Source organism: Lepisma saccharinum, chromosome 9 (genome assembly GCF_977018435.1).
Source record: "Lepisma saccharinum chromosome 9, izLepSacc3.1, whole genome shotgun sequence".
In the NCBI taxonomy this organism is placed as follows: domain Eukaryota; kingdom Metazoa; phylum Arthropoda; class Insecta; order Zygentoma; family Lepismatidae; genus Lepisma; species Lepisma saccharinum.
In genome coordinates this window covers 84,347,809-84,362,731 of record NC_139237.1, presented here as the reverse complement: position 1 = coordinate 84,362,731, position 14,923 = coordinate 84,347,809, and the positions used below count along the sequence as shown (strand labels likewise).

Sequence of the window (14,923 nt, the reverse complement as noted above, 5' to 3'; positions counted from 1 at the left end):
TATAAATTTCAGTGAACATTGTGAAACACTTTACTGCTATCCAGTGAAATAATACCTTTATGATCTAACATTTGCCGCCTGTTATGTAATAGTTTATGCAAGAGTAATTTCGTTGAGCGATTTTTCCTAAAAGAGAACTATTAGAATGAAAATATTGTTCTACTGGCTCTCTATTACCTTCTGAAGATTCAGACTTAAACCGGATTTGGACGAGAGCTTTTTCTTTAACATTTTTGCTAGCATAAATGCTATGTAAATGCTTCAGCAGATAGCACTTTACACGAAAACATTTCATGGAACATTTCCGTTAGCTCTTGAAATTACATTGTATGCTACATACAGCACGATAGGCACATCGAGTTACACCATATACGGCGAGTGCACGGTGTTTACAATTGAAAAACTAAAATATTCTTCCATACGAGCACAGTAAACGTTGTAAAGTATATATTTAATCAGCGCCATGCTTCTCTACCTAAAACCATTTAATACGAAACGTAATTCCTCTCGGTTGAATAATTATCGTGTTTTAAAAATGTGAAGTGATACGTTGCTTACATCTCACGCGGCCGCCATTACAACTGCGCTCGTGATCTAGAGGTCGCTTCTGATTGGTTACGCTACGAAAAATGCTACGGACCGAGCCTATCCTTGAGAATTGCCATGAAATATGCCATGGCATCTGAATGTTAAGAAAAAATGTAAGGAAAATGCTTTCGTTTAAAGCGGGCTTTAGTGAGTTAGTTGCTGACATAGTTCGATAATCACGTACTTACGGTTGAGTTGGTGTTTTAAGTCCACTTTATGCACAGTAAGGCTAATCGGGCCTGGACCTACAGTTTAAAGTCCCTGACTATGTGTCTCCACCGGGTATCGAACCCAGGCCCCTTGATTACAAGGCGACGATGCTACCATTGCGCCATCGGGGAGGCCTTACTTGCGATTGAGACCCCCTCTTAAATATACCAGGAATTACTAATTATCGGGTATCAATACTGTGTATCTGGTCCTCTCGGTGCTTCAGGTCAAGAATGTGACATAGCGTTCAGTACAAACATACCTCATGTTTGTCGTGTGGCGGACAGAGAATTGCAGCAGCACAAGGCTGTCGGCATATTTGCAGTACAGTGGCAGCTCTATGAGAAAAAGCAAAATACTTCCAGAAAAGAACATGTCCAAATGTTACAACTCAGTATTTATCAACTGAAACAACTCCACTGTTTGGGTAAGAAAATTTTTGGATTTCCATAACTGCATTGGCGTTTCTGAGTTCCGTGCTGCTAAGATTCATCTGGACTCACGGATCCTGTGCAAACTTTTCCACCATTATAATGCGCATACATTTCTTCTGATGTATCTCACCATTATCCTAATACATACTGGTTGCCTTCCATTATTCGTTCAAAGTACCAAGTAACTTCCTTTGCTGTCAGTAACTATCAAAGGGTCCCGGGTTTGATCCCTGGTGGAGGTATGTGGCACAGTGGATTCGAATCCCATTTTGAAATATAATTCTGGACCCAATGTCCCTACCTGAGCATAAAGAGGCCTTAAACTAATTTTGATCTTTACGTTTCTGCTCTAGCTGTTTTTTCAGTCGAGCAAGGTAACGATAGAAATATCAATAGCCTATTTAGCACCTAAGTTTGTTTTCCTCATTTGCTGGATTTTTTTAAAAATACAAGCGCGGTGTCATTACATGAGAAATAAACAAAGGTGCTATAAATATTGATGTATTTCCTTTTGTTGATTCCACCTTCTCAGAATACTGACATTTGCAGATTTTAGAAGAGCCCGACATTTGAGTTAACCTTGTTAAATTTAATGTATCTGTTTATTCCAAGTAGATTTGATTAAATCCGCACCTTTTTCTGCAATCATAATAACGGGAGCATTCAAAGTTGCGCTGGCAATGGTCGGCATGATGGAAGCATCAATAACCCTTATTCCTTTTAATCCGCGCACTTTTAGTTCATGATCCACCACTGGCTTGAGATCTGAAGCATTCCCCTTCTTACAAGTTCCTGACTGATGATAGAAAGAAATGACGGTGTTCTTTGCAAAGCACTTCCAATAAGTCTTTGACCCGAATTTCTTGTCGGAGCAAGTGGGTAACTTCTTCACGCATAATTTCGCACCAATATCCTTCAGAGCTTTAGTTCTACTCATATTGATGGCAAATTATATTCCGTCTACAAGTATATCTAAGTCTTCTGACGCAAGAGACTTACCTAAGGCACGATGAGCTCCTTCTCCAAGTCTGGTTGCAGAATCGAATGATACAATTCATGTTTTATTCGAATTGTATTCTTCATGGTCGGATTGGCATTACTGTCTCCCGCAGGGAATGTAAGGAAGAATATCCTGGAGGTCCGGGTTGTCGATGTTTTTGTTTGCAAAACGCGAATTGATGAATCCAGTTGGATTTATTATGGATTTCACTATCGGCCCCGTTCGGCGAATCAAATAGTTGTAGTATGGGTCCAGTTCTGTTATCGAATCTCACGAGTTAACTTTCTGAGGAAGGCAGAAAACTGGTGCCAGCAGAGTGGGGTGACTTCGCAGATTGTGTCCCACCTTTAAATCCACGATGCACCGTATTCCAAGTTCTCGCAGGTTCTTCCTTGGGCCTACACCGGAGAGCATCAACAACTTGGGCGAGCCTATTCCGCTTGCGGACAAGATGACTCTTTGCTTGATGTGGCGATGTACATTTCTCCATCTTTGAAAAACGCACCCCATACGCTGTTTTGGCATGAGGGTTGATCAACAGTTTCTGAATCATAGCAAACTTGACTATATGAAGATTCGGCCGTCTAGATGCTGGAACCAGAAAAACTTTCGCCGTGCTGAACCGTGTCCTGTTACGCAACGTCATTTGACAACGATCAAAACCTAGCTGTGACTCCCCATTCACGTCTACCTCTTCGTACCCAAGTTCCTCGACAACTTCTAACAGAATTCTCTCCGTTGGATAGATATCGGGATTTTCTTCGACCGTCAAGTAGCCATTTGTCGAGTGATATGGCGAGCTCTTCAGTTCCGGAATTGTTACATCTTCGGATTTCTTGAAGTATGGAAGAACGTCTTCGTACCCCCCAGCCGTTATTCCCCATCTTCTCCCACAGGTCGTAATCGTACCTGTTTCCCCTGCTATACAGCATGTACTTCAACGTGCTGGAACCACCTAATACCTTGCCGCATGAAAACTTGCACCGATTACCTACGTGGCCCGCACACGCCCTGAAGTTCGGTTCGGATAAATACTTCCAGTCCAACTCGGAATCGAGCAGCGTCACTGCATTCCCCGGTATCTCCATGCTGGTTGGTGGATCGCCACATGCTTCGATGAGCAGAACCTTCCAGTCCTGGACTTCTGACAGCCTGTTGGCCACCACCGATCCTGCGGAACCTGCTCCGACCACGATGAAGTCGTACTCTTCGTCGAATGGGTCCTCCTGGATTTTTGGAACTTGCTTTGCGAGGTCGCACTGTGCCTGGACGATTGTCTGTATCAAGTTCATAAACATCGCCGTTCTAAAGCTGCTTTCATTCCCTGAGCACTGTGGCTGGTGGACGGTTCAACATGTGGCTTCCATGGTGGTGGAATTTCTTAAAAAGAAAATTAATGAAACGTTTTAGGTAAATAGATTGATCAAATGTTTGTGTGTGTTAGATGCAAGTGTATACGACGTGTTGATAAGCGATCAGAAGATAAAATGGTGTGTTGATGTAAAAACAGAACCTAACTTCCTTAAGCCAGCATTTTTTTTTGCCGAAATGTTGTTAAGGTTGTAAGTTTCGAGATGTTAAAATCCAAAGAGACGCTTTCTTATACGCACATACACGTCTTATTGCCAAGCGATTTTTTTTAGTGTAGCACAGTGACAGCATAGAAACCAATCAACGCTGGTATTAGATATTATGCCCCGGAGCCCCTATTGCTATCAAGTAGCCCCCAATTGTTCTCACGATGCTGGGTGAACACCGAAGCTTTTGATCTCCCACGGGATCGAATCCAGCAACTCCCGCAACAAGAGACAACCGCATAATATTCGGCCACGCTAAAACTCTGTACTGGTGTATTGTAATCTAATCAATACCACTATGGTATGATTGGTTACGGCTATGATATCTATGGAAGTACTCTGACCCTTTGAGGATGTACGTACTACAACTTACTTTAATGGATGCAGTTACATGCCGAAGTTTGTTACCGTTTTCGGGAGTGGATCTTGAGGCTTTACCTTGGTATGGTATACTGCTGGAGTTGCATCTCTCGTTTTTAATTGCCGAGGAAAGCAGAAAACAGGTCGTAATACACACACACACGCACTTACACACATATACACCTGCCCTCCACGCAACATATGTTCGTTTCTACGTAAGTGTCTTACTAGAAAGTAAGTGCAAAATGTTAATCACCATTTCCTTTCGGTGTATTCAATAACTTGAAACTCCCATAAAATTGTAAATGAATTACACGACTTCTTTAAACTATTATTCAGATTTTATTTAATTTTTGTTGTTTAGCGTGGCTTTTGTGACACTTTCGTCATGCTAAGGATGAGTATTGATAGGATGAAATTGAGGAAGGCACACTCATAAGAACACCCACACCCAAGCTGGATTAGTACCCATGGCGTCTTAGGGCTCGTTCTACTACCCACTCCTTCATGGAGGTCGGCCCAACGGTTAGCAAGAGCGAAAATCATCATCATAATAATAATCCGAAGTGTCGTAAAGTGGGTTTCCGTTTTGACTATAGTGCAAGCATACTTCATAAAACTCTCTTTGCAGACACGAACTTACTTCGTGCGTCCAATATTTCATTAGCTGCAAAGAAATAATTGTTCTGCTGTGATATATTCTATGATCTGAGAACGTTTCTTGTCAATGGAATATTGTTATTGTTACCCCCTGTTTCCGTGGCATAGTGGTTATCTTTACGCGCTATGAGGCCAGAGTTTGAAACCCTGGTCAAGCATGGGTGTTTCTTTGTTTGTTCCAGTTCATCAGCGAATATTCAATCTCTTCATCGGCTTAAGCCCAAGGATGGGGGTGGAATACCAGTCCAAATTATGAATAAAGTCTGCACCGTATTTATTAATTAGTCATTTCAAATGTTGAGTACCCATAGGACCAACACAAGATGTATACCACAATTTAGTTTACGAGTACATCTAACGTAAGTTTGGCAGCAACATCTCGAAGACAACAGACCACCTAGTGAGGGACTGTACGAGAAAAAAACCTTCTCGCCTACAATGCTAAAAGTTTCTAGCTTGAATGCTGTGTCAAAGCTATATGGAATTTTCCTTGGCCAACCTGTTTGTGTCCCCAGTGTTACAGTTTCAATATAACTGTGTAATATTTCCGCTGCCTTGAAAGAATTTGCCTGACAGGCTATTACATACTGAACCTAATTATGGTCATTCTAATGTCCGTTTTTATCGAAAATAACATATATTTAATTTGAACTGAACTGCAATTGATAATCATCAACTGGGGCTGCCCAGTGTTGTAGTTATAACTTTGTCGCCTTGTTGTCAAGGTGACAAGGGTTCGATACCCGATTGATACACATAGTGGTTCGGATTACACTTTAAACTGTACGTCCAGTCCCGATCAAGTTATATGTTTCTGAAATGGACTTAAAACAAACTTCAAGCATGCATAATAATAATATATCTTTATGCATTATAAAGTATTAAGTTTAGATTAAGACGGTTGCATACCGTTTTTTTTTTTTTTTTTTTTTTTTAATTAACAGCAGGTTGTTAAATTTTGACGGTACAATATTGTCAGTTTGACGGTAACTTCTAACAATCCTTACTAATACAGTATATTACTCACCACTTTTGTTTTCTGTCCTGTTCTCTTCTTGAACCAATTTTCCTGTGTGTGCCACTTCATCGTTTACTTCCCGCGTTCTACTGTTGCTTTATGCAGAACCCGTTTTAAGGTATGTGACGAGTATCTGGAACAACGATTTATCATTCGTCAGTTAATTTATGTCAACGTGGAAGAACTTATGCTTTCTGCACTTTCTCCCCAGCAACTGAAGGTGAACTTGATATTGTTTTAAGGCCGCTTAATGCTCTGATAGCCTAATCAAGACTTAGATATTTGCATGCACTGGGAACGGAAGCCTTGGTGGCAAGGCGACAATGTTACCACCACGCTATGTGTGAGGCCCAAAATCAGTTTTTAGAAAGCGAGTACTCAGTGTGTTAAGTGTAATGCAGCAGTGACATTATAAGACCGCGAATATCTTATAATTATTAAATTATTAACGGCTATTACATATTTAAACTGAATTAATATAATTTTTATATTTCAGTTTTTAAAAATATGTTTATAGTTTACACGACTGTACTTTATAATTATGCATTTTTATGAAAGAATAGGGCCTCCCCGATGGCGCAGTGGTAGCGTTGTCGCCTTGCAGTCAAGGGGTCCCGGGTTCCATACCCGGTGGAGGCACATAGTGGTTCGGATCCCACTTTAAACTGTAGGTCCAGCCCAATTAGCCTTATTGTGCACAAAGTGGACTTAAAACACCAACAATCAATCAATCAATTTATGAAAGAATAACCAGATTCATTTTTTCCTAAGCTGTATCTCTCATTGCTGTACCAAAGAAGTACATGTAGGAGTGTGTATCTGTGATGTGATTAATATTCCAAACGGTTAAGCCTTGCGGTGCAAGGGGTGATCCCTTTTGATGACAACCAAATGTAACAACAATAATACATGAAATGTATGTCAAAGTGACGTGCAGATATCCGAAGATCCGCATGCTCTTATAAAACCAAATTTCGTTGTCCGAAATATTAACTTACAATAAAATTAATATTTTTCCATTGTGTGTACTCTCGTGAGAGCCAACAGCGACTACTTTGCTAACATGATGTAAGATGTTTGGCCTATTCTTATGAAGGCTGCTTCTATATTCGGCTATTTTCAACGTATCTATTTCACTTTTACAAGTGTCCTGCTTGTGTCCATCTTTCCTCTTCTATATCTATTGGAGTCCAATTTTGTAATCGAAAGATAATTATTAAAATTATTATTAGGGTATATTATTTAATTAAAAGAGAGAGTGGGAACAGACTGCGAAATTCATAAGGCCAAAGCAATACACACATGGAATGAGACCAGAAAAGAACAAAACAACGTACATTACAGAGTTGACCTTGCACATTTTAACGTTCCTCCTTGTTCCAAGTATCTTTAATTGAATCCGCACCTTTCTCTGCAATCATAATGACTGCAGCATTAATATTTCCGCTGACGATGTTCGGCATGATTGAAGCGTCAATGACCCTCAGTCCTTTTATTCCGCGCACCTTAAGTTCGTGATCCACCACGGCATTGGGATCTGAAGCATTCCCCATCTTACAGCTTCCTGATGGATGGAACAGAGAGATGACGGTGTTCTCTGCAAAGCACTTCCAATAAGCCCTTGAACCGAATTCCTCATCGGAGCAAGCGGATAATTTCCTCGCGCACAATTCCGCCCCATAGTCCTTCACAGATTTAGTTCTACTCATGTTAATGACAAATTGTATTCCTTCCACAAATATATTTAGGTCTTCTTCGTCGTTCATGTACTCTGGGTATATTAGGGGCTGGTCTGAGGGATCGGAACTCTTTAACTTTATTGTGCCGGTTGTTTTGGGACGCGAGAGAATTACCCAAGGTACAAAGAGGTCGGTATCTAGGTCTGGTTGCAGAATTGAATGATACAGTTCATCATTTATTCCAAATGTATTCTTCGTGGTCGCTTTGCCACCAGAGTCCCTCCCAGCGAATGAAAAGAAGATGATTTGAATATCCGGGTTGTTTATATTGGGATTTGCAAAACGCGTATTGATGAATCCGTTAGGATTTGATGCGGTTTTCACAAGTGGACCCGTTCGATGGATCAGAAAGTTGAAGTAGCTGTCCACTTCTGGTGTTTCATCACGCGAGGTACCTTTCTGGGAGAGACAGAAAGCTGGTCCAAGAACACTCGGGTGATTTTGAAAATTGTGCCCCACCTTCGAGTCTACGATGGGGGTTATCCCTCGTTTTTGAAGGTCCTCCCTCGGCCCTACACCGGAGAGCATCAACAGCTTCGGTGATCCTATTGCACCTGCAGACATGATGACTTCTTTGCCTGATGTAACAGTGTACTTTTCTCCGCCTTTGAGGAACTGTACCCCGTACGCTGTTTTGGTATCCGTGTTGATTAAGAGCTTCTCAACCGTGGCGTATTTGACTATGTGGAGGTTCTGACGCCCAGATGCTGGAACCAAAAAAGCTTTCGCCGTGCTGCACCGTGTCCTGTTACGCATCGTCGCTTGGTAACGTTGAAACCCCAGCTGTGACTCCCCGTTCACGTCTAGCTCTTCATATCCAAGCTCCTTGGCTGCATCAAGTAGAATTCCCTCCATTGGATGGATATCGGGACTTTCTTCAATCGTCAAGTAGCCCTTTGTCGAGTGGTATGGCGAGCTCGTAAGTTCCGGAATCGTCATGTCTTCGGATGCCTTGAAGTATGGAAGAACGTCCTCGTATCCCCAGCCTTTATTTCCCATTTACTCCCATAGGTCGTAATCGTACCTGTTCCCCCTGACATACATCATGTAGTTCAATATGCTGGAACCACCTAATACCTTACCGCCTGGAAACTTGCACCGTTTCCCTACGTGACCCGGACAAGCCCTGGAGTTAGGTTCGGATAAATACTTCCAGTCCAACTCGGAATCGAGCAGCGTCACTGCGTTCCCCGGGACCTCCGTGCTGATTGGTGGATCGCCGCCAGCTTCGAGGAGCAAGACCTTCCAGTCCTGGATTTCGGACAGCCTGTTGGCCACCACCGATCCTGCAGATCCGGCTCCGACGACGATGAAGTCGTATTGTTCATCAAACGGGTCCTCCTGGATTTTTGGAACTTGCTTTGCGAGGTCGCACTGTGCCTGGACGATTGTCTGTATCAAGTTCGCGAACAATATCGCAGCGAAGCCGATTGCTTGGCCTGGACACTGGGACGTATGGACTGCTGAACATGTGGCATCCATGGTGGGGAATCCCTGAAATGGAAAATCAAAGAAACGTCTTAAGTAAATTGATTGACAAAGGATTTGTGTGTGTTAGATGCGAATGTGTAATATTGTGGCCACACTGAGGTCTAGGCTGTCTTTGCTACGTTCTTTGTGTTCGCTATTCTATGTGACCACACCCAAGAATCTAGGGGGACTAAGTCCGTTCTGTCCTTCAACTGAGGAGTGAACAATGTGGCTGGTTTGATTATTTTGATCGATTTATTGCTTTTGTTAGCATTGGCTATGAATCGGGATCCGAACCAGAAATATCTGAGAGTTTCCGTACGTGTTCTGTTGGTATCCCAAGTATATAAGCTTGTTCTTCTTCCGCTACCGCTTGATCTCATCTAGGAGATTCTTTCGCGTCGGCAACTGAACATCGAATAAACTCCGTGAGCTGGGCTAGCTTATTTATAGTCTCTGAATGGCAGCTCGTGGGCGTGGCGGAAAGCTGAACTACATATCATAAATTGCACCGTTGTAAACTCATTGGACTCACACAGTTGCCAAATTCGCGTAGCAAATTATTAATAAATTACAATGTAATAATCCCCCCTCCAAAAAGACGTGGCGGGGACGCAAAACAAATCGAATTAGCGTTTACTAACAAAGAAGAACCTTGCAATAATAATATTTTCGACTTTGCAAAGGCAGCGTTACACAATATGAAGTGTTGAAACAAGGTTACAACGTTACCAATGAATAGCACACATAACAATACAACAGTAGCGTCAACCTCTCAGAACATAATTCCCAATCGAGGTGCCCCGGGTTCGATACCCGGTGGAAGCCCATTGCACAGTAGTTCGGATTCCACTTTAAACTGTACGTCCAGTTTTGATTTGCCTATCTACACATAAAGTGGAATCAAAGTAACAATTCAAACATATTGCATAATAAACACTTTTAACATGAATTTTAAACGTGTCACTTTCACAACTTGATACAATGTTGACCACCCAGGACCGTTTGAAAAAAGTTATCTCTCAATATATTGTTGGTGCTGCCATTGCCAGGGTCTGTGACGGAGTCGTTGACTTAAAGTGTTAAGAAGCCAGAGTTCATCATCATCGTCGCGTTGGGCCAAGAGGCAGGAAAGCGACGTAGAATATCCAGCCATGAAATCCTCCACATAAACAATCTGTCATGAAATTTGTGAGTAAAATCAGAAGCGAAACTAGTCACTTCAAACTTTGTGTGTTCATAAGATCAACCAAACATATAAACCTCTTGCACAATTGAGGGGTTCAAAGCACAAGACTCCATTGAACACAGTTTTATGAGAAATACACTTATAAATAACTTAGTACTATGTTGAGCTGTTGGAGCTGCTTCTATGAGCTAGAATTTGAAACTTAGGATGATACCTACTTCTACCACTGAAATGTTGATACTATTTTATGCATATAATTCGGTTTCCAAGAAAAGTGCTCTGAGTCATTTCAGTTCCACCACAAGGCTATCCTTGCTAGGTTTCCAGAGTTTTACAACAATCTACATCTTACAGGCCAGAGGTTTCCTGATGTAATTTCTAATGTTCGATAACCGTTTAGGCACACAGCGGTTTGGATTCAACTTTGTCATATTGTTAAGTTTTGACTGTGGAATATTGTAAATTTGGCATTAACGTTCAACATTGTACACTATTTTCTTACTCACCGCCTATGCTTTCTTTCTCGTCTCCTTCCTAAACCAATTTCACTTCACCATCCACTCACGCGGTCTGTTCTGGCCATGCTCGTCTCTAGAACCAGTGTTGGGAGTATCCAGCGTGGTAACGGGAACAAGGATTTGTCACACAATCGTTGCTGGTCTATTTGTTTTTATGTCAACTTCAAATATTGTATGCTTTCAGCATTTTCTCGCTCGCAACTGAAGCTGAACCCGATATAGTCCTTATACAGACGGTTTTCGAAAACTTCGTATTAACACCACTTTATGATCAGGTGGGCTAATCGGGACTGGACCTATGTCTTGTACCCCTTGATTTGGGGAGACCATAAATCAGTTTTTACAACGAGACTACTGAGTGTTAAAGGTTGACTAGAGAAATGACACCTAAGATCATCACTACCGTAACTGTTATTACATATTTAAACGTAATTAATATAATTTTAATAATTCGGTTTTAACCTTCAAGTATTATTGACGTTAAAAATCAGACAACTACTATGGAGGGATCTGTCAGACCGCTGATCTGATTTTGAACTCTTAACTGGCTGTTTTGCTTTTTCAATTTCTGACGCGTTTCACGTGACTTTACAGTTATAGAAGAATGTTGATTGATTTGATTTATTCTACTTCGCTTTTGTGCCACTTTTGGCTAATTTGCGAAGATTGGGATGATATGATGAACTTGAAGAATGGACACTCACAAAAATCCATGCCAAGGCCGGGATTCGAACCCGGGACCCCTGGCGAAGGTTGTGCTTTAAGTTTGCCATTGTAGCTTATAGCGTCTACACAAGGTACAGTCACGGACACTTGTTGGTTGTAACTATTCCATTGAAGGTCAATGGGATTGTTACAACTCAGATGTGTCGTGGCTCTACTCAAGCTAGTACAAGGCCCGAATAATCTACAATGACAATACTATTAATTCTTAACGTACTTACTGGAAAGTATAGTATGAGGTTAGCTTTTCTCTAAGTCAATGTCCAGTTCTACCACGGCCTTCAAGTTTTTGTGGATTACTGGTTAAGAATTCTCAACTACAAATATGGAAAACTTCCAAAAGTTTTATGCAACGAGATTAAAGGAACGAATCACTCTTTTTTTGTGTGTTTTGCAGTTATATTTCGACGGCACGTGTTTGTTGTACACCATATTAGTTGAGCTTATCAAACTGCAGTTTTTGCTACCAGCTTCGTTGCCGATGGACTTTCAGACTTAACGCTGAATTTTCTGGTTTCCAGTCCGAGACCGTGCATAGGTCTTATTAGTGAGTACTCTTTCATCAATTTCGATCTAATCATCACTCATCATCATCGTCGCGGTTTGCCAAGACACACTGGCGTACTCAGAGGGGAGCTGAAGGAGCTACAGCCCCCTCTGAAATGTTGAGAAAGTTAAAATCGTCAAACAAAATCAGTGAAAAGCTCGGGAAGATCCAACGTGGTTAAATGTAAATTTGCCTTAAAATGACCCCCGAGTGGAAAATTTTTAATACACGAAATATCTAATTGTGTGTGGCGCCTCCTTAGAAAGCAGCTTTCAACCATCCACTTTTACAATTACAGCCCCTCCCGAGAAAAAAATCTTGCGTAAGCCAGTGCCAAGAGGGGATGATGGAAAGCAAAGAGAGATGACAAAAACATTTCTGCTATTTTCATAAGGATGTGGAGAGAAAGAAGTGAGAAGCTGAAGACGAATTATCCGGAGGGGGATTCTCCAAGAAAATTTGCAAGTCTCCATTCGTGTTCATAGAGAAATATGAGTTTATATGTACACAGTACATAGTATATTTGTTATGGGATAATAGTAATAAATAATGATATAAAAGTAATAAATAGCGGCAATGTTTATCAAACTGTGTGTCGAAGTGTTTAGGATAGGTTGGATGCATGCTGAAACGTTCATGGAGGACAAGCAGTGTTAAACAACTCAACAACTAAGTGCTATCACAATGTTAAAAAAACTTAAATGTTAAACTAACTAAATGCCAATATCTTGAAAAACTATCAAAGAAATATGCATAAGATCAATTTAAATGTTATGAATAATAATAAAAGGTACCGTTATTTATTACTTTAATATGATTATTTTTTACCATTATCCCATCAGAAATATACCATGTAACGTATAACTACGTTTGGCCCACACTGGAGCTTAGACAACAACATTTCGTAATCCTAAATATTAGCTCACTATGCAATAAACATTCCTCCATACAACCTTCTGTCTTTTTGTGCTAGTCAATAACCAACAGGATACTCCCTTTTTTTAAAAAAACGCTTTGATTGATGGTTTGGCGATCTCGCTACCGACGATTCATCCTAGAAATAAGCATTTCTTTGTGTCTAAATTCACTAAAATCTTATATGCACGTGTTTTTGGAATGAAGTTTTCACTCGTAACTCAGTAAAAATGTCACTTCATTATCTTTCTTCCTCAAAGGAGTGTGGAGTAGCGACTAAACAATAAAGCATTAGTGAAAACCATATTTTTTTAAAAAAATATGTATTTATTGTTATACAAATCACTTCTCGTAGCACAGCGAGTTACACATCAACAGTTCGGAGTCATCATTGCTTGATAGTAGGATATAGGAGCACGGGAAAGGCAAAATTTGGTGAAGAGAATAGCATATAAATTTTTCAATACATACTATATGTATTTTTTCGTTTGTACTTCCGTATGAACCAGAAATACCTACCAACCAGCCAACTTGTAGGCATTTGTACATATTACTTATCTATCCTGGGTTGAAACCTTCTAGAAGACAGGAAAATTCTTCTTCTGAAGCTTACACACAGAAACCAACATTAAAAAAAGAAATGCATGAAATCTGTAGCTCAGACAAAATGTTTAATTAAAGGTATCATCGAGAATGATGGAGGACGGTGCATCAATTTATGCATTCAATAACAGTTCGGCATTAAAAATACCCAGTTACATCATATGATGTACTGCTGCTTTACCTTTACAAGTGATATACAAGAGTGCATCAAACTGTAATCTTGATTCTTGATAAAGGCCAAGAAACACATATTAGTGCGTCAATTGATGTTTTATAGATTTGATGCATTTATTTTTATGTGTGTATAGGTGCAACTATTCTTTGAATATTTGTGAAGTGATGAGACAAGACACTGAGTCACTAAGATCTAAGCAAGTTGCTAACTTTAAGGGAACAAGTATATTCAAGGGATTGCTGAAAAGTTCGTAGCCCGACCAAGTTCCCAAACTATTTAGAGGAAGGTCAAATTTTTCTTGAAAGTACATATCCTTGTATGTACATATACCAAAAGGCATCGCAAAATTGACAGGCTTTCTTGTTGTTTCAGTTTTATTACGTGACCATGTCTGCTCTTGTGTTTCTCCATGACAATGCCTCTGCCCATCAAGCAGCAGCAACACAGCAGAAATTGCGAGACCTGGGCTTTCAGTGCCTTGTCTCCATCGGACTACTTTCGGTTTCCTTGGCTCAAAAAAACACCTGAAGAGACGCCATTTTGCCTCAGATCAGTAGGTGATTACTGCCACAGAGCATTGGTGCGAGGAGCAAACTTCAGAATTCTTTAAAGTGGTTTGCAAAAGTTGGACCATCGGACCAGAAAGTGCATTGAGCTTCGTGGAGAGTATGTTGAGTAACTATGAAGTTTCATCAATCCAAGTGCATTCCTTCTACGTCGGGTTTCGAACTTTTCAGCATCCCCTCCTACATACGAGTATTGCTAGAATACAAAATAGTGTAGCTTATTATCGACATAAATTTATTTGGAAGTTACTTATTTTGATATTGTGCTCTAAGGCATTATATATTTTAACCGTCCACTAAGCACGGTGCATCTGGGGAACAATAGATATCTGAATAGGGATCAGGTCAGATACTCCGTCACTACTAAGGAACCGTCTACCGCTACGTAGTGGGTTTTGTTTGTATCCCACGGTTAAGTATGGACCTTCTATTGAGGTTTCTTATATCTGTTTGATTATTATCCTCATTATTCTTTCAGTAAAAGGAGAAAAATCAGCGCTTAACAGAACTACACGTAGAGATAGAAACAAGGTGATACCAATAGTAAAAACATTTCAATATCCATGGAAGAGAGCCTGTCGTTTTTAGGTTTGTCATGACGATGAATATAATTGACGATTTGATGAAACTG

At 40.6% G+C, this 14,923-nt stretch overlaps 1 protein-coding gene and 1 pseudogene across 1 annotated transcript; both read right to left on the bottom strand.

The window, feature by feature from the left end:
- Positions 1-7,111: 7,111 nt before the first annotated feature.
- LOC145992791 (glucose dehydrogenase [FAD, quinone]-like) lies at positions 7,112-11,776 on the bottom strand. The gene is made up of 2 exons (XM_083129184.1): positions 11,708-11,776; positions 7,112-9,080 (listed from the first exon to the last, which is right to left on the bottom strand). The coding sequence occupies exon 2, from the start codon at positions 8,583-8,585 to the stop codon at positions 7,209-7,211; it is 1,377 nt and encodes a 458-aa protein (XP_082985310.1). The 5' UTR covers positions 8,586-9,080; positions 11,708-11,776; the 3' UTR covers positions 7,112-7,208.
- LOC145992510 (glucose dehydrogenase [FAD, quinone] pseudogene) lies at positions 8,586-9,068 on the bottom strand (annotated as a pseudogene).
- Positions 11,777-14,923: the final 3,147 nt, after the last annotated feature.

Bases quoted from the DNA above. Each gene is read 5' to 3' on its own strand.
- LOC145992791 (XM_083129184.1), bottom strand. From the start codon at position 8,585: ATGGGAAATAAAGGCTGGGGATACGAGGACGTTCTTCCATACTTCAAG.